Genomic DNA, 19,939 nt, shown 5'->3' with positions numbered 1-19,939 from the left:
CAGGATGCATTCCAGTTGTAGATAGGAAGCAGAACTGGCAGGATTTGTTGTTGGTTGAATGGATATTGTTGGAGGAGAGGGATAGAAGAGAGAGAGAAAGTTAAATATGGCTCCCAGGTTTCTTGTCTTGATTTATCTGTGTGTCAAATATTTACTCATAAATACATTGTATCAGATACCTTTCTAGACGCTGAGGATGCAATGATGAGCAAGACAAATAAGATGCCTTCTCTCCTTACATTCTAGTGGGAGAGACAGACAATAATCAAATAAATGAATTTTTATTAACTGGACTATGGTTTATACCGCCAAAACCATGGATGAAGTGGGAGCACAGATCCAGGAGATCAGGGAGAATGTGGGTGACAGGGTACTACAAAGATGATCAGTAATTCTTTAGACTGATTTCTTTGGGGAGACAGAAAGTTCTAGATAAAATTGTAAATCACACAATATAGACAGTGTATATGACTTATAAAGAAGTCTCCAGACTGACTGGAGGAGGCAGGGAGGGAAATTTAAGAGGTTGTGATGTTAATCCCCGTGAGAAAGACAAGTAACTGACCTAGCATGTCATTGTTCAGAGAGGAGGAGATACATTAAGGGCAATATTGAAATTATCATAGAAGTTATCGTTGTTGGATGTGGAAATGTTTGGATGAAGCAATTGGGTAGTTGGTGCCAATTCCTGAAATGAGCACCCAGGAGGGGGTGCAGACTTTGGGGTAAGAAGCATTTATGTTTGGATATGTTGATTTTGTGAAGCTATGGAACATCTAAGTGGTGAAGTCCAGTTGGAGATACCAGTCCAAGTATACGGTTTTCCCAAATATTCCCAACTAAATACCTGATGGAGTAGAACATCCAATTACTGTGTTTTTAAGCCTTCAGGGGGTCTTATCAAACTCCAAAATGTACTGGGTAACTATTTAATAGGCAGCAATTCTAAAAGCAGAAAGAAGTCCCAACTTTAGGTTCACAAGCTGTTTAATTTTTCTCCCTCCTTTGTTTTTGTTTTTGTCAATTTAGCTCTTTTATGACTTACATAGTTTACTAGTAATTTCCAGCTATTTCAAAGAAATTAGGGTCAGAATGAAGGGGAAGAAAGTGCAGGTATGTGCCAGTTACTCCGTATTATCTCACCTGTTCCACCTGTGGCTTTTTGGGTCTTAGAAGGCCCCCTGAGGCCTAAAGTCTTCCTGTGCCTGTGAGTTCTTATTAATATACGAGGGAATGCCTGAAAGGCTCTAGTTTGCCAGAGGGAGGTGTCAGGAGAATATTAATTGCCTTACACATTTAAATTCATTGAAAAGCAGAGCTAAATTTAGCCTAGTACATTACTTTAAACAGTTTGCTTTTATGTCAGGGGAATATGAAATTTGTTTTGCCATTGTACTGTTGTCATGGGAGATTTGTTTTGTAGTTGAATAAATGTGATATATTTATATACCTTTCTATTTAAACATGGTGAAAAATTTCACCTCTTGCTATTATTCATTAAAATGATGATGGAAACACACAATTTGAAATTACCAAACTATGAAGATTTCCAAGGACTGGTGTGTAGTTCTTTGCTTATATCTTGGCCTTATTTTGTGGTTGTATCCTGGATTATTAAAGTCATTTTTAGCTGGTTTACTCTTCATCCTAAAATAAGAAAACTTTTTTGGATAAGAGGAGAATGCGTTTTATCTCAATATGCCTCTACTTTCTCCTATATTTATACATTATCTTTAAGATGACTTAAATTCATGGGTCAGTAGCTTCCTACAGTGGTAGGAATGAAATGAGTCCTTAGGACTGAGCTTCTGGAGCATGAGAACCGTGAAGCCCTTTCTGTTTTCTTTGCAGTGCTAGCTCTGGTTACTCAGTACACACATTTTGATTTAATGATTGATTTCCAAACTATGTTGTACTACATGGAAATGATAATACTGTAGTCAATAGTCTGGAGTCCTTCCCCCATGTCACCCTTACTCCATCCAACACGCTTTCCATCAGTCTTTTTTAAATTGAGGTATAATTGACATATAACATTATATTAGTTTCATCAGTTTTAATGTTCTTTTTCATATTGCTAGGAAAATTTTTTGTAGAACACAGTGTAGTGTCCTCCTGTACCCTCTAAGCTCAGAATGTAGAAATGAGAGAGGAGACACAGGTGGGCATTGTTCTCCATTTTGTATGAGGGGATGGGAAGTAATTCAATGTGATTGCATTTGCCCCAAAGCAGTGGATCTGGATTGTGTCAGGCTACAGAAGCCAGTTGACAGCCTTCTCAATGGAGAGGACAGTCTTCAGATGATGACAGGCTGTGCAGCTCAGAGCGCAGACCTAAGAAGAAGCTTCTTGGACAGTAGCCCTGAATAACTCTGTCCCTGATTATAGGGAAACTTTCAGCAGGGCTGGACCCTTTGAATAATGGGGGTTGTGCGTTATAGTGTCATCAACGTAGGCACAATGAGACAAAAGTAAATCTGTAGAAATGGACCGAAGAGTCTCATCCCATTAAAAATTTACATTGATCAGAATTTCATTTACTCCTAAATTAAACCAGATTTTCACAGGTTGTAAAGATTAAACAAGATGATTTAGGTACTTTATGCCCTACTTTCGAGAATTAAGGGGAGTTTTTCTGAGTAATTCCTGTCGATTCAAATGTTTCTGGATTTTTAAAATAATTTACCACGTCTTAGGGGATATTTTCACAGACGTTTCTGTTGGCTTTCTTGTTTAACAGAGGACGATAGAGAGCTATGTGGATAAACGCGTGGGTACAACATATGGTCCTCCTGCAGGAAAGAAGATGACTGTTTTTATTGATGATTTGAATATGCCAGTAATCAATGAGTGGGGAGACCAGGTATGTCAATCCTATTGTGAATTTTATTTCTTCAATTCAGCATTGATTTATCTTTTGTTGAGTAAATATTTTTCTACTTTTTCAACGTGCAATTTCTGAATTCTAATAAAGTCCATTATTTGGAAACACTCAAGGAGTTAGGTTCTGGGATATAAAGGAATGACATTTTAATTCTGAAAGTTGTCTTTCTTAGGTTACTAATGAGATAGTACGACAGCTGATGGAACAGAATGGATTTTATAACCTAGAGAAGCCTGGGGAGTTTACCAGCATTGTGGACATCCAGTTTTTGGCAGCCATGATCCATCCTGGGGGCGGACGCAATGATATACCCCAAAGACTCAAGAGGCAGTTCTCTATATTTAACTGCACGTTGCCCTCTGATGCTTCCGTGGACAAGATCTTTGGTAAAATGAGTGTCAGTGACCCAAGGGTCAACACAGAAGGAACATTGGGTGGCTTCTTCGTTTATTGTCCTCATCACTTTAAAGTAGTGTATTTTGTTTACATAAGGATTTATTGTATATATGTGCTGAATTAGGTGCCTAGGTAGATCTTTTCTACCTAGGTTTTTCTTAAAGTAACTGCTGCTAGCTTCTTAAGCAAAGAGGTTAAATATTAAGTGAACATGGAGATAATGAAATTGTTTCCTCCTGGATAAACATATTTGAGGTCTGGATTGATATAATACCATGCCAAAAATTTATGTAGCTGATACTTTAACCAACCCATGTAATGATTTTGACCAAAGAAATAATTTTGTGCAGAGCAGAGATTAGCCTAAGTCTGATCTTCAGGGTAATTTATAGGATTGCAATAAGTTATTGATTGATTAAATATGTAGTTTTTCAGAAATAATTATATTGAAGAAACAGTAGCCCAATAGCTAACCATAATTATTTAGCTGAGTAATGAAAATAACTTTATAACTGATTTTGGAATTACTCTTTGCAGAAAAAGAGTGTAAAGTTATGTATGCATTCGTGTTAGGTATTAATTTACCATTTCTGAAACTGCTGCTGAGAAAAACCTCATTAGGGTTACCCTAATTAATTTCTGGCAGACTAAAATGTCATCTTAGCGCCCTAGGCTGGTGGAGTATGGCAGCATCTGCCTTCAATCACAGCAGTGGGCAAAGGTTGGGAAACCAAATAACATGTGAATTATCTAAACTTGGGAAAAGTAAAATGGACCAGAAAGAATGACTGTTATCACTTTTAATTGTTCTTTTTTGCCTGAAAACTTTTACATAGTAAGTAAATTAAAATATTTTATACTGCACGGAAAGGCAACAACAGAATGGAAAAATCTTAGAGGATTCATGAAACCTCCCTTTTTCTTATCTTCTATAAGGCAACTTTATATATTTATCAGTTACCCAATTAATAACATTGAATTAGTTCAGCTAGAGTTTTCAGTAGTATTTCTTAATCAACTTTTCTGTATTTGAATGCTAACTTGCTTGAAGCTCTGTCTATTTTTTAGATTAAAAAAAAGAGAACATTAATTAATATAAATTTCTTTAATATGTGGTTATCTATTACAATACTGATGTTTATGCAAACTTTACTTTATAACGTTTTTCATTTTAACTTAGTTGATTTGACCCACCAGTCAAATGTTATGACTTTTTTTCCCTTTTCAGGTGTGATTGGGATAGGCTACTACTGTACCCAAAGGGGTTTCTCAGAAGAAGTAAGAGAGTCAGTGACGAAATTGGTTCCCCTGACCCGCCGACTATGGCAGATGACTAAGACTAAAATGCTCCCTACCCCTGCAAAATTCCATTATGTATTTAACCTTCGAGATCTTTCTAGGATCTGGCAGGGAATGCTGAACACTACTTCAGAGGTTATCAAGGAACCAGATGTAAGTGATACATAAGAGGGGAAAACCATGACATTGGTATTTATTTTACACCCTAAATGTTCTTTGTAATGTAATTTTTAGTGGAATTATGAAAATATTTTAGGATATTTTAGCATGGATATCCTTTTCTTTGCTGCTTTTCAACTAACATAAAAAAGAGAAAGGTATGTCAGAAAGTTTCTTTAAAAAAATTCCAATTAAATTAAGTTTATGTTTAAGGAAATAGTATATACAATTATTTTCTGATGAATAGAATAAAGGAAACAATTGATTTTATTTTCCCATCATAAGATATTTTTTGTATACGAAATTTTGGAAAGAATCACTATTGATTTTATTATGTAATTGTCTTCATATTTTAAACTTGACATTTTAACTTAAAAAAAGTAATTATCTTTAAACATTCAAAATTGAAGAAATCATTTTGTTGTTAATCATCCATGATCTTTCCTTTTCCTGTAACTAGATGCACTAAAAGAATTACGTATATTGGTAAATTGAAAAGAGACAGAAGAGTAGAAATTTCATTTGACAGAAAAACGAGCATTTGTACATATCCTTGACTATAACAGTTCCTAGCATTATAAGAATTCCCTTGGAACTAGGAACCTTATGTAAAAATCCAGTATGTCTTGTTTTCCAAAGCATGGCCTGTATGCTCTCTTTCAGCCTTTTATGGAACCAAGGAGGTAGTTAAGCAGTTGGGTTTTAGGGGACTTCTCCACATAAACACACAGAGACAATTGAGATATTGACCAAACTGTCACTAGGCACGTCAAGTGCCCCTGATGCTCACAAAGTAGGTAACCCCACTGGCTGACTCTTGAGGACAAGGCATTTTGTAGAAAACTCACTCTCCTTGTTACAGAGAATTGAGAATCGTTTTAGCCGCAGTGAACATTTTAATATGATTTTTTTCCTCAAAGTTATTGCCAATTAATGGCACTGTGAATGCAGTTCTCCAATATGACTTTTTGAGTAGCCAGTTTTTGGTGCTTATTTTAAATCAGCATGAACAGTTCCAGCAATTGGTGTTATCATGAACTTGCGTCTTAACTGAATCATTGAATATATTTTACTAAACTTCTTTTATATTCTGGCCAAATAACATTTTATCATTAGTAACATAATGGCTTAAAAATCTTCTAACTTGTAAAATGTTACCAAGTTAAGAAATTTCCACCAGTCTTTCTGATCAAATACTGAGCTTAGATAAACATTTGTTATTCTTGCTATAGGAATAGGAGTATTGGGTAATTAATTTCCTCAACTTCCAGAAACTTTGGGCCTGGATTATCTAGACTAGGTGATTACTTTGTTCAGATAATCCAGATTTTTGCCACAAATTTTCTTCACATTGTGTTGAGTAAATATACCTTTGCAAAATCTCAGTTGTATACATGGAAGTGGTTTACATACTGCATTTTATATTATGCTCTGGTCGCATGAATGTAGGTGTCTTATCCAAACAGACTAATTTGTCACAAATTTAAGACTTTTATATAGAATATTAGTTTCTTGGTTGATCAGAGTGATTTTAGATTTTCTCTAGGGATGTTTTCATTTTAATTTAAAGACCGGAAATAAATAGACACTACTTTCTATTTAATGTACTTGATTGAGACCAATTTGAAATGAAGTTAGGTATATTGCAACCTTCACTTTTTAAAATGTAGCATCTTAAATCAGGAAGGATGGTTCTGTACAATATCGTCAACTTGAATTCCCAACTATGGCAAATAGGAAATCATAATGCACGTGAATTATGCTTTCAACAGGACCTGTTAAGGCTGTGGAAGCATGAGTGTAAACGGGTTATAGCTGATCGTTTCACGATGTCTGATGATGTGACCTGGTTTGATAAGGCTTTAGTAAATTTGGTGGAGGAGGAGTTTGGTGAAGAGAAAAAACTCTTGGTGGATTGTGGAGTTGACGCTTATTTTGTGGATTTCTTGAGGGATGCGCCAGAAGCTACAGGTAAATGATTGAAATAGAATTTGAAATTCCCCAAAGGGGTGTCTGAAGACAGAAGGTTCAGTTTAGAGATGTTGAATTTCTGTCTAGTAAACTTTACTAAAACAAGCCTGGGACCTAGCAGGTGCTCAATAAATATGGAATGAGTGGATAAGTGCATACTCATGGAGTTCAAAGATTACTTTTTATGCATGTCAATCTTGGATATTAAGGTAGAGTTGGGAGGCAGGATAAGATAGAAGAAAGTGCACAGGACTTACAGCTGTCACACAGAGGTAGATTTGAGGAAGAGAGTTACCACACATTAGCTGAGCAAGTCTTTGAACTTTCTTGAACCTCATGCTCCTCATTTATAAAAATTGGAAATGTTAATATATCCCTCATGGGGCCGTGTGGGGAATAAATGAAACGTTATCTATAGAATGGCTTGGGCAGTCTGTGACTTATAGTCACTGCTGAATGAAAGGTAGCAAAAATAATGATAATTATTATTTGGGCCACCCTGAGTGTTGAAAATAAAAAGAAAAATCTCAAATTATCTGAAAGGGCCATTGAATACAATTGGAAAGAGATAAATGATGTGGAGGCAAGTCTTTGTAGTTATGGTTCCATGAAAAATTGAGATATATATTACTTTTCTTATGAAAAGAAGCGGTACTCCAATTATTTTTTTCCCCTCAGAAATAACTGAGTTAAGTAGAATATTTTTCTTTCATTTGATTACCTCTTCTATTACTGAGGATGAATTTTAAGTCAACTTCCATATTTAAAAAGGCGTGTTTAAACATATGCTATTTATATTGTCTAAATGATTGAAAATGACCAGGCAGCCGCTTATTAGATTTGATAAGTATATGTGTGATCTATCCAGTTTCTGAGTGACAATTGCAAAAGGAGATTTATTGCTGGCTATGCAGTTGGAAGGATCCTTCCCCAGAAAGAAGCTGACACATTTTATTTTAAATCAGGTCACACACGTACAAAAATCCTATAAAGGTAAAAGCATTTACAGGATAATTAGGATTTATATATTTTATTTCCTCTTATTCAGAAGGATGCATAATTAGGTTATGGTTTTCGTGGAGCAAAGCACAACTGCTGTATTTTGGGGCAGGGGGTGTTGGGAGGCAAACACTTAACCTTTTGTAACTTCAAAGCACTTTGTTTTTCAAAGCTTGAGTTGAACATTTATGAAACAGTGAAGTGACTACTGAAATTCAATTAGTGAGAGCTTTGCAAATAGGCCAGTCTTAATGATTATGTTAAATCAATTTCCTTGCTTTGTCATACAAAGGTTAATATACTACTATGTTAGGACAGGGTCAATTGAAAATAAGTATGTACCGTTAGAATTGGAAGATCCACTCACTTTTCTAGTACCCAGTGAATTTCTAAGTTGTTATTAGTATATTCAACTCTGTCACTTTTTTTCCTATTACTAGTGTTAACTGATCATGAACATACATATGCCTAGTTTAGCTTTTTCTTTGGTATTATGCTTTATAGTGGAAGTTGGGAAAGTGTTAAGCTAGTATATTATGTGTTTCTAAATTTTAAAAACTATATTGATTTAAATACTTTTCCCAGTGAAATAATTCAATATGTTTATTTATTTAGGAAATCATTTTTCTATTTTCTCTCAACCCTCCACATCCATTCCCTCAAATTTACTTCTATCCTCACCACTAACCTGAAATTCCTAAATCATAAAAACTTCCTGAGCAAATCCAATGACCTTTTTCTTTTTATTCTTATTAAAAAATCATTTAATTCTTGCCTTGTCTTGCTGATTTTGACATTAAATCCCTGCTTTTTTGATCTTCATTTTGACCATTAAGCAAATATCTCTGGGAGGGACCTTGAAATGCCGACATTCAATTATGGATTCAAATTAAATTCAATGTATATAATATTTGAAATTGGCCCTTTCTAGACAGGAAAGAACTAAGACTGCATATGATCTCAAAAATTCTAACGCTTTTGCTATTATTTGTTTTCTTTTCTTTTCTAAAAATACATGATACAAAATTGGATGAAAATCGATATTATTCAGTGTTCAATTGTAGAGCTGAGTGTGTTAATTTGGGTTGAAGAAAGTAGTATAGTCCAGTGATTTGAAGAAACTTAATTGATTCTTCTTCCTCCACCCCAGGTGAAACATCTGAGGAGGCTGATGCTGAAATGCCCAAAATTTATGAACCAGTTGAATCTTTTGATCACCTAAAGGAGCGTTTGAATATGTTCCTGCAGCTCTATAATGAGAACGTCCGTGGCGCTGGCATGGATTTGGTGTTCTTCGTGGATGCAATGGTTCACTTAGTCAGGGTCAGTGGCCACGCCCAGTAGCGCCTCCCCAAAGTGATGGATACTTGGCTTTAAAGTTTTTTCCCTCCTCTTTCATTTTCATCTCCTAGGAGAATATTCAGTTTAAAAATAAATGCAATGCTCTATTCCAATTTAATTTCTAAATTGAATGCAACATGTCACACCTATAGGCTTAAAATCAGAGCGTGTGTACTTCAAATGTGTGATATGATAATTTTATTCAGTGTCACTATACAGCTTCCAGCTCAGTGTTTTCACTACGTAGCGTGAATATGGTTGGCATCTGAGTTCAAAGCACAGGCAAAAAGTCTGCTTATTTTTTGTATCATGCAAAGGATAACTATGTAAAAATAGTGCATAAACTTTGAAGATATGCTAAGTGAAATAAGCCAGTCACCAAAAGACAAATACCTCACTCATGTGAGATCCCTAGAGTAGTCAAATTCATAGAGATAGAAAGTAGAAAGGTGGTTGCCAGGGGCTGGCGGGGAGAGAGAATGGGTTGTGTTAATGGTACAGAGGTTCATTTTTGAAAATAGTTTTGGAGATGGATGGTGGTGGTGGTTGCACAATGTGAATATACTTAATGCCATTGAACTATACACTTGAAAATGGTTAAGGTGGTAAATTTTATATTATATGTATTTTACCACAGTTAGAAATAATGATTAAAAATAGTGCATAAACAATTGACTTTGAGCTGGATGAAAATTCTGGTAGAATGAAATCCACCAGGGAAGTACAGTTTTCTCTCTACTCTGTCCTGTAAGTCATTGCAGTATCCATTCATAGGACAGTTGATCTTCAAAGGTTGGAAGTAAAATATATTATTTACTGGGTAATTTATGTGACCTAATTTATCTGTAGTGGAAGATAGTGCCCTTTAAAATCTGTTGTTGATATTCTCACTTTGTTAATGTCAGCTACTTTTTCAGACTACACCCTTTTAGTTAAAAAGAAGACAGTTTGAGGCTGTCTTCCATTACTTAGGTTTAACCATGAGGAATGATCTCATAATTACAAATTGTCACCTCTAATAATTACTGAATCTTAGCAATGGGTAGGGTTTTAGAAGTTATCTCATGAACCCTCCCTCTGAAAATAGAAGAGTGGGAGAAAGGCATTTTTGCGAGGCTGGAGTAAGTCTGGGAGGGAGGAAGGCAGAGAGTTTGTTCTGAGGTTGGGTCTCCCTAGCATGAAGGCAATTAGCATGGACACTCTGAATTCTCCAGAACCTGAGATGTACATACTAAATTATGAGCGCAAATGTTCTTCCAAAGCCAAATATAAATAACATTTTGAAATTAGTTCCTAATTTATAGTTGATTAAGGGTTAAGTGTTTCAGGAAGAATAGACATTCTGTTATATTTAATCATTAAAAGGAAGAAGAAAAAAAAGAAAGCATATTTTCTAAATAAATAATACCAAAGGCAACTTCATGACGAGGTGTCTATTGGAGACAAAATCTGATCAGCCTGGGATTTAATAATGGCTCAAATTGAAGATGAGTTTATTTGTGTTAGTCTTGTGCTTGAGGAAGTTTGCTACAACTGTCTTTTTTCCCTGTTTCACAGCACAGATGATGAGCGATGAGCATTTCTTCACTTTGTCTGGATGTGACGTTTGAGACGTGCATGCCTCAGCACAGGCTCTTTGACTGTGTTTTCCCTCATTCTTAGCCTCTAGTGTGTCTGCTGTAGGATTGGCAAGAGAATCTGTGACTGGAGTTTTTGAGCTAAAATACTACACTCCTCACTGTCTTCTAGGCCAACCCTCTCTTCTACACTCTTGTTTTCTGTGTACAGTACATCCAAACTCTCTGTTGTGTGGGTGTGAGCCTTGAAATATGTGACCTAGTTATAAGACATGAAAGAAGCCAAGAGACAGAATTGAAGATGAAAACTGCAGGAAAACAGGATGTGATATGAGACCACACATATTTCTTAGTTCCTTTCTTAATTCAAATAACCATTTTCTTTCAAAATGGAGAATATCTCTGTGATATCTCTTTTGCCTCTTTGGTTAAAGTTCAGACCATGGCATGTGTGGTTTTTCACAATCTAGCCCCTTTCTACCACTCTACCGCTTGTGAGTCAGGCTCTGCTTGGTGTGTAATCCAGAAAAATCAGCTGCTTATGATTAAACACATCCTGGTTCCAGAGCACCTCACCAATACTGCATTCCCAGCAGATGCTGCTTTGTGTAGAATTTCTCTCTCTGTGTGTTTTTCTTCCCTACTGGACAGTAAGCTCTGCGAGGTTGGGCACCCAATTTATTCACCTCAGTGTTCACAGGATGGAGTTCTGCTGAGACAGACACATTTGAGATGCTTGATAAATAGGTTTGGAATTTAACCAAGTCCCCAATATGGCCCTAAACAGCCCTTTGCTGCCTCATCTCCTGGTATTTCCGTACCTGGTACTGAAGTCCCCCCCACCATGGGGACACCTCAAGCCTTTTGCTGACTCTGAGACTTTGTGCCTCCCATTCCCTCTTCTTAAAATGTAGCCCAACTCCTACCCGGCATGACACCTTCTTTGTATGATCAATTCTAGTCATCTTTCCAGATCCAGATCAAATTCTAGCTCCACACCTAAGCCTTGCCTCCGTCAAGCAGTGTTTTTTCCTTTGCATCCTTTCCTCTTACTGCCGTCCTTCTTATCTGTCCCTGCATCCACCAGGGCTCTCTCCCCTGCTAGAGTGGAGCACCTGCAGAGAAGGGTGGGCATTCTGAATTTTTAAAATATTTGCTAAATGTTTAATTAAAAAATTAATATTTGAATTAAAAAATGAATATCTCTATCTCACCGTCTGTGTATAATAGGACAAAATAGCCCCATTTGAAGGTCTCACCCGACTGTGTTTTCTCCTATAATTTCTGTTTTTAACTAAATTATGAGTTTTTTGAGTCTGCTTTTAAAGCCTTCTATTTGTTTGTTCCTGTATATGTTAATTTGACAAATAGGTTTTAAGAATTTACCATGTGCTAATAACTGGGAATGGAAAATATTTTTATTAACACCTAGGCTCAGTTACAGGAAGAGACGTTGGGGTGAAAGTTCCCAGTACCTAATTAACAACAATTATTTAAACCCTTAATATATTCAGTCACATCAACAAAAGGAAATGGTTGTGACAAAAGCCATATGTTAACCAAGGAAAGACACAGAAGGTTCTAGTATGGCCTGCAGTTGCTCCTTACTTGCATTATCTGTGCCTCTTGAAGTAATACTTGGGAAAGAATATGAATAGACATTGGCAAAATCCTAAGAGTTCTTGCCAGTACCCCTCCTCCCCTGCCTACAACAACTTTGGAGAGAATCACATGGAGAGAGGGTGAGCAAGAGGCTGGAAGAGTGGGGTCTATCACCTGCCTATCCCACAGATTCTCAGGTCCACAGCAGAGACAGGAAAATGGTCTCCATTTCCTGGGATCACACTAAGTTGGGGGAAATAATTTAAAAATAAAGAGTAGTCCCAAAAGGAGCAGAGCATGGCCTCTGCCAGTGGAGGGAATCCTGAGAAAAGTTGTTTAACAAAAACTTGGCAAAGTGCAGAGCCCAGGTTACCCCAGGAAGCTTCCCCAGCCACAGAGAAGTGACCCCTTCTCAGCCCCCATCCCACTCTCTATCATCTGTCTCTATCTCTATCATCTATCTCTGTCATAGAGAAAAGTGGGTATTACAGCAATACCCCAGGCTTAAACTGCAGTTAGGAGGGGAAGATAAATAGTTATCACATAAGGTGAAGAATGCATCAAGGAGAATTTTGCACTGAATCCCCTCTAGGTGGGGTTGGAGGCCTGATGGTATAAGAAGTTCATTCAATACCAATAAAAGCCAAGAAACACGGAATTCTGTCAACAAGGAGGACTTGGAATGGTCTGGGGCTACTGACTGGCACAGAGTGGACTTCAGGTCCACCCATAATCACTTCTTGGTAGATACCTTAGTTATCACTCTCTTGACCAAATATTAGGATATTAGGAGGGTGTTTATGCTTATCTTTTAAAAAAAAAAATTCCTTCATCTATGCCATATTTTGGGAATTTTCTTCACTTCAGTTTAAACTCTCTGTCCTTTTTAAATGTGGAGGATATTCTAATCAACTGCGTGTTGTATATTCTTAGGATACGTTGTTTTGAAATTTCTGCTCTCTTTCCTATCCTCCTGCATTAGTTGGGCAGACTAAAAGGAAACCTTACAGTCCACTTTATTTCTCTTCTTGGAAACCCAGAGCAAGCCTCAGTCTGGGCTGTCTGCTGACTTTTCTGTACTGGTCTTCTCCTGGTTTCCTAAAGGCACAGCCCACACTCCCCATCCTGTCCAGTGCTTCCAAACACTGTTCGATTTCAGAAATGCTTCCATTTGTCCAACCAGTATATCTTTCCATTCTGATTCTGGACACCTACATCTTCCAAAATGCTCATATTGAGTAAACAGGAAAAAATGGACTCTTTACATGTTGAACGATATATGCTTTTTCTATTCCATATTCTAGATCTCGCGGGTCATTCGTACTCCCCGGGGAAATGCCCTCCTGGTCGGAGTGGGAGGATCGGGAAAGCAGAGCCTGACAAGGTTGGCTTCATTCATTGCTGGCTATACTTCCTTCCAGATCACTCTGACAAGGTAACAAGCTTTCACTTTAATTAACCTGAAGTGGAATTTATTCATTTATTTTTTTTGGTGAGGAATATTAGCCCTGAGCTAACATCTGTTGCCAGTCCTCCTCTTTCTGCTGAGGAAGATTGGCCCTGGGCTAACATCCGTGCCCATCCCCCTCTACTTTATATGTGGGATATCGCCACAACATGGCTTGATAAGTGGTGCATAGGTCCACACTCGGGATCCAAACCTGTGAACCCTGGGCTACCAAAGAGGAGCATGCAAACTGAATCACTATGCCACCAGGCTGGCCCCCTGAAATGGATTTTGATAAAAGGTTCTCAGAGGGCACCTGAAGTTAACGATGCAATTTTCTTATACATGAAGAATCATAATAGTTTTTATTCTTTAATGTTGACTTATCATCTTCCCCTTTCAACCTCTGTCATAGACCATGAAAGTTGCACATTAACAATTTGCTTTTGAAACATTTCAGCCTCTCATTGCAATGAAGAACTTCCTCACTGTTTTTATGTTATGTGTGATATGAGTGTTATGTGTATTCCTTTTGATAGATTTCAGAATAAATTTATCCCTACTAAGTGTTAATTCAGATTTCAAGAATGTTAATAAACTGGAAAAATAGATGAAAAATTTATATTGATTTACTCATTCATACATTTAAAAATATTTATTGAACACCAACTATGTATCAGTCACTGACTAGGTGCTGGAGAGTACGTGGTAAGCAAGGTAAACCTGCCCCTGTCATCATGGAGTTTATAGTAATTCAAAAGGGACAGACAACTGAGCACCTCATTCAGTAAGGTGGGATACATAAGTGCTATCTATGATATCTATGATAAGGAAATAAATGCAGGCCGGATTCTGTTGAAACATGAGGGAGGGACTCCTAACGTAGGCTAGGGGAAGGTCAGAAAAAAGATTCCTGGAGCAAAAGATGTTTAAACTGAGACCTGAATATGAGTAGGAATTATCTCAGAGAAGAGGAGTGTTAAAGAATGTTCCAGGCAAAAGGATCAGCACATAGGAAGTCATACTTGAGGCTGTGGAAGAAGTTAAATATGGCTAGGTGTACAGCAGAAGGTAGAAAGTAGGAAAGGAAGGGAAATGGAGACCTTAGAAGGTGTGACAAGGAGTTTGGACTTCATCCTAGAGCAATAGGAAACCTTTAATGAGTTACCACTAGGGAGGGCATGTCAGATTAGTATGGACAGAAAATGGATGGAGGGAGCTGGCCTGGAATAGTTATAAGGCTGTCTCAGGGGTCTAGGCAAGAGATGATGGTGTCCTGAGTGGGAGCAGTGAGAATGGAGAAATGAGGACAGATTCAAGAGATGGTTAGGAAGTTGGGGCTTTTGGACTTGGTACATACTGGTTCTGGCTTGGGAAACCAGATAGACGGTGCTGCTACTCATCCAAATAGGGAACCCCAGAAGAGATGCCCTTGGGATAGATGTGTGTAGTGCAGGGAGAATTAGGAAGTGAAAAGTCAACATGAAAAGATAAGCAGGGGTGATTCAGAGAGGCTAAACTGATTTTCAGGATTAACCAAGAGAAGATGAGAAGCAGGAGGCCGGTTGGGGAAGTTTAGTTGGGCTGATAATTATTAGAGGTTAATTTCTAGGTATGGGAGCAGGAAGTCTTGCCTCCTGGGCATTGATATAGAGCTTTGTCTTGGCCCAGGAGGGTAAAACATTCAGCTGATCTGTCTCATTCATGGGGGTCCCTAGTCACCTGCTAGGACGAAGGTTGAAAATTATTAAACATTGGGTTTAGAGATCCAGGTATTCAAGTTGCTATCGTTACACTTTTTATTTGGTCTGAATTATAGGGTTCTGCTTGGAGAATAAATCCAATAAATACCTTGTGTATAATTCTTCTAGTTTGTGGATAGAAGCAGAGTTAGATAAAAAATAACCTATACAGGAAAGGGGTTGGACTCTGAGATTTTTCTTCCTAATATTTGTGTAAAACCTTAAGTTTTCAAAGCACTTTTAGATGCACAAGCTAGTTTTGTCTTTAAAAGAACTTTGTGGGTTAGCTGGGCACGTAACATTAGCCCGTCTTACAGTTGAGACTCAGAGAGGCTATGACTCGTCTGAAATCCCAGATCTACCTGGGAATTGATCACGATATTTCTGGTTTCTGGTCTGGCTTGACTTTTGCTGCACCACACTGCCTCAGCGAAAACATGACTCCTCTCTCTGTGATAAATTAATTCCTCTGCATGTCCCACTGGGAGTGCTCCATTACTGATGAAAAGGAGGGTCAAGGCCTCCTTGCCTTCTCATCGCCTTCGGGAGACTATTCTACTGTGTAAGCCTTTGCACAGCCGTGTGGCCAAGGCTCAGGAAGCAAGAGCCTCATGTTTGGGAAGCAAAGTCATTTGTTAGATAACTCAGGTCGTATTATTTGAGGCAGCGGGGCCCTTGATCCAGGGGACTGGGCTGAAAGTTTTTCCCCTATCCCCAGAAGCTAGGGTGAGATATTTTCCTTTGTCTTTATTTTTTTTTAAGGGGGACTGTATCTTTAAAATTCTTTTCTAATTTCTCAGATCTCACTTCTCTAGAAGTCTTCCTAAAATATTGATGCATAGTAGTGGTATTTCTGGTTCTAGGGTTTAGGTTTTACATGTTAAAAAAAGCACAAAGTACAGAAGTTAAATATTTAGTAGCTTTTAAAAAATCGGAAGGCTGTTTGCTCTTGTGCTCTAAACTCTGAGTTTATTTAATGACATAAGATTCAATAGTAATTTAGTAAGTCTGAGTCTCCAGGAGGGGAATATCTTTATTTTCACTTTTGGCAGTAATGGGCTACCCTATGTTGGCACCTCTCTAGCATTTCATGATTGCAAGCTGACTTCCACTGAAGGATTGCTTTTGACAGTGCAAGAAGGTTTAGAATGGGATATCTCATAATGTTTCTAGCTATTCTACTACAGTGTACTGATTGCCCAGCAAATCCTTTCATGTGGAATCCAAAGATGCAATGGAAATAATTATGTTGGGGGATGAGGAGGGCACCATTTCTAATAGGGCATCTCCTTCACCCTGTATAATAAACGCTTGACATGATTTAGTTTAGTTTCATTTAATTTATAAGGTATCTTCTAAAATATTATTGCAGATGAGTGCTTAGGAAATTTTCCAATTTGACTTTTCTATTATCATTACTGACAAATATTTTCAAAATGAAACATATACACATTCAGATGACATTTAGTTGTGGTAAAAATTATATTTTTGTTTCACGTTGACTTTTCACTCTAGATTTTTTGTGTGTGTAGAAAAAAATTATTATAGTGTTTCATAAAATGTAGAGTTTTAAAAATTGATATTATCTTTGCAAGTAAATACTACTTGACTTGATGTTAACTAGACTTACTGTGGTGATCATTTCATGGTATGTAGAAGTATTGAATCATTATGTTGTACGCCTAAAACTAATATAATGTTATATGTCAATTATAGCTCAATAAAAAAATAGTTTTTGGCTTTAGTGAACAGCAAAGTACTCAGAACTTTACTAAGATGGTGCACTTCTCTTCCTCCCAAAGGAATAGCTATTAGAAACGGAAAGAAATAAAAAAAAATCAGTTTCATCTTCATAAGTAAATATAGTGAATGAGTAACATTCACATACAATAAAATACCTATCTGATGAAACAATATCAGCATTTTTTTGGTTAACCAAATGGAATAAAGCATCGTTATAAGGATCTTTCCTTCTCATCGGAATAGTTTTGGTTAATGACACAGTATTTCTTTAGATCCTACAACACATCAAATCTGATGGAAGACCTGAAGATTTTGTATAGAACAGCCGGTCAGCAAGGCAAAGGAATCACGTTTATTTTCACGGACAATGAGATTAAGGATGAGTCATTTTTGGAATATATGAACAATGTTTTATCATCAGGGGAGGTAGGAACTCGTTTATTCTTCATGTGTTTTGTCTCTTCAGTTTCCCTCCAGCTTTAGAGCTGTCTATATTTCCTTGCATTAGAGTTTTGAGTAAGTGCTGTTATTGGGGATTAGGTGATCAGTATGAAGAATGACTTTTTCTATCAGGTTTTTGGAGAGTAAAACTTCCAGTCAAAATGTGGAGCTATGCATTTAAAATGTCAATGACTGTTCCAAGTGATGAATGAAAAAACAGAAGAGGGAGATTACAAGGAAAGCTAATTGGATTATTGATATGTCCATTTACCTCCTTAGAGGGCTATGGCTTTGCACCTAATAATAGAATTGTCTATGTATTTTAAAATGTGGTATATTTCATCTTGAAGACCTTTGGTTAATTTTGTAAAGGTGAGGTTGAGAGCACAAATGGAGGAAAGACATTATGCTAACATATTGAGCTATATATTTCGATCTATTTTCATATGCCTGTTCTGAATTTGAATGTCTGCACTTCTTTTTCAGGTCTCCAACCTATTTGCTCGTGATGAAATTGATGAAATTAATAGTGATCTCATATCCGGCATGAAAAAAGAATACCCCAGGCGCCCTCCAACCAATGAGAACTTGTATGACTACTTCATGGGCCGGGTCCGACAGAACCTTCACATTGTGCTCTGCTTTTCACCAGTGGGGGAGAAATTCCGAAATCGAGCTTTGAAGTTCCCTGCCCTTATTTCAGGATGTACCATTGACTGGTTCAGCCGATGGCCTAAGGATGCCTTAGTTGCTGGTTAGTGTAGTGGAAATTTTATGCCAGAGTTTCTGGTCTACAGTGTTTATTTACATTCTGTGATGTTTGCCATCTCTGGACTGGATTGAGCCAAAAGTCACTTTGTCCAGTGTTTGAGGGTTTTTGCAAGATGGTGCTCTTTCTCATTTAATAGCTATTTTTTCCCAGAGCGTGGTTGTCAGAGAATGAGATCTTCAGTCTGTTACCCCTCGGATTAATGTGCAGTGATTCTCGTCTTTTCAGTGATGCCTGAAGACTTTGTCTCAGGTGGATCCCCAGGCAGGTTATGGGATGTCACAGGAAGGCACTGAGGTCTTAATATCTTTGATAGCATTTGTGTTCTTTCTTAAGTAGGTTGGTCAGCCTCAGAGTGGTTAAACTCAAATGTCTCTTGGATGTTTCCTTCTTGTGGCTGCAGTGCTGGAATCAAAAAGGAAGTCACTATCCAACAATCCTCTGATGGTTTCTATCCTTGACAAAGGATGTTAACCTCAGTGTCCTATGGCTGAAGTCCTTGCTTCTGTCTAATGTTCCATCCTATGGAACATTAATGCTTCTCTTACTCTATAAATGAATTGAACATAAAAGTAGTCTAGAAGATGTTAGAGATCATTCATGTAGTTTATGCGTTTTTTCAGCTTTTGGTGAGAAATTATCTGTGGATGATTTAAACAATATAACAGGTCTCACCTCTGACCTATTGTATCAGAATCTCAGGGGAATCCTGATTCAGGGTAGTGGTTTTCAAACTTTTTGTCTGATTATTGTGTTTTAATAATAATTAAGAAGAGTCTTATTTCCCGGGAAAACATTACAGGTAGCCCTAAGAGATGAAACAGTAAAAAGTGGAGGGGAGGAAGGATTCTGGAGGCTTGCCCTCTCACCTCACCCCACTCCTGCTACTCCCACATCTGCCTTCCCAGCTTTGTGGTACCCAGTGAGAGAACGACTGATTAACCCATCTCCTGCCCTTTATAGATGGAGAAACTGGGGAGAGTGAAGCTGAGGGAATTGTCAGAGGTTCAGGAAGCCAGTAGCATCAGCATTGGGGCTAGAACCCGGATATATAGAGATGTATCTATGTATCTACCTATGTACCTACCTATGTGTTTACCTATGTATGTATGTATGTATCTACCTATCTATCTATCATCTATCTGTTTTTTAACAAATTCCTATCCGCTGGGGAAGTTTTGTTCTCAACCCACTGCTATGACGATAATGGTTTCCCAATCTGTGGCTTTTAAACACAGAATATTCTAATATATTTGAAGCACAATGTACAGTTTTCTCTTTTGTCTTATAAGATTAGAGAAAAAACCAGTGATTTAAAATTTTAAGTTCTGTTAAAATGTAAATACAACTAAGGGTAAAACTTGAAAATTCCTTGAAGTAGGATATAAAGGTAGAGCACAAAATGACAGTATTTAAGAGCTCTATTCAAGTTTACTAAGAAATATGGTCATGCATCACTTATTTATGGGGATACGTTCTAAGAAATGCATCATTAGATGATTTCATTGTTGTGCAAAGAGTGTACTCATAGAGTGTACTCCCACAAACCTAAATGATATAGCCTGCTAC

At 37.3% G+C, this 19,939-nt stretch overlaps 1 protein-coding gene across 1 annotated transcript in view; it reads left to right on the top strand.

Annotated features, from left to right (window-relative positions):
* The window catches only part of DNAH5 (dynein axonemal heavy chain 5), a 271,398-nt gene that overhangs the window by 173,204 nt on the left and 78,255 nt on the right, over window positions 1–19,939 (top strand). The window contains exons 48-55 of the mRNA XM_087443140.1: window positions 2,741–2,863; window positions 3,057–3,270; window positions 4,509–4,732; window positions 6,511–6,709; window positions 8,859–9,031; window positions 13,533–13,663; window positions 17,433–17,586; window positions 18,088–18,355. Coding sequence (XP_087299266.1) covers window positions 2,741–2,863; window positions 3,057–3,270; window positions 4,509–4,732; window positions 6,511–6,709; window positions 8,859–9,031; window positions 13,533–13,663; window positions 17,433–17,586; window positions 18,088–18,355 — 1,486 coding nt within the window. The remainder of the gene's footprint in view (window positions 1–2,740; window positions 2,864–3,056; window positions 3,271–4,508; window positions 4,733–6,510; window positions 6,710–8,858; window positions 9,032–13,532; window positions 13,664–17,432; window positions 17,587–18,087; window positions 18,356–19,939) is intronic.

The sequence above is a fragment of the Ceratotherium simum genome, chromosome 18 (assembly GCF_057802395.1).
Source record: "Ceratotherium simum simum isolate JZ-2026a chromosome 18, ASM5780239v1, whole genome shotgun sequence".
NCBI lineage: Eukaryota > Metazoa > Chordata > Mammalia > Perissodactyla > Rhinocerotidae > Ceratotherium > Ceratotherium simum.
The sequence above is the reverse complement of the archived record's forward strand: the minus strand, read 5'-3'. Positions and strand labels throughout refer to the sequence as shown.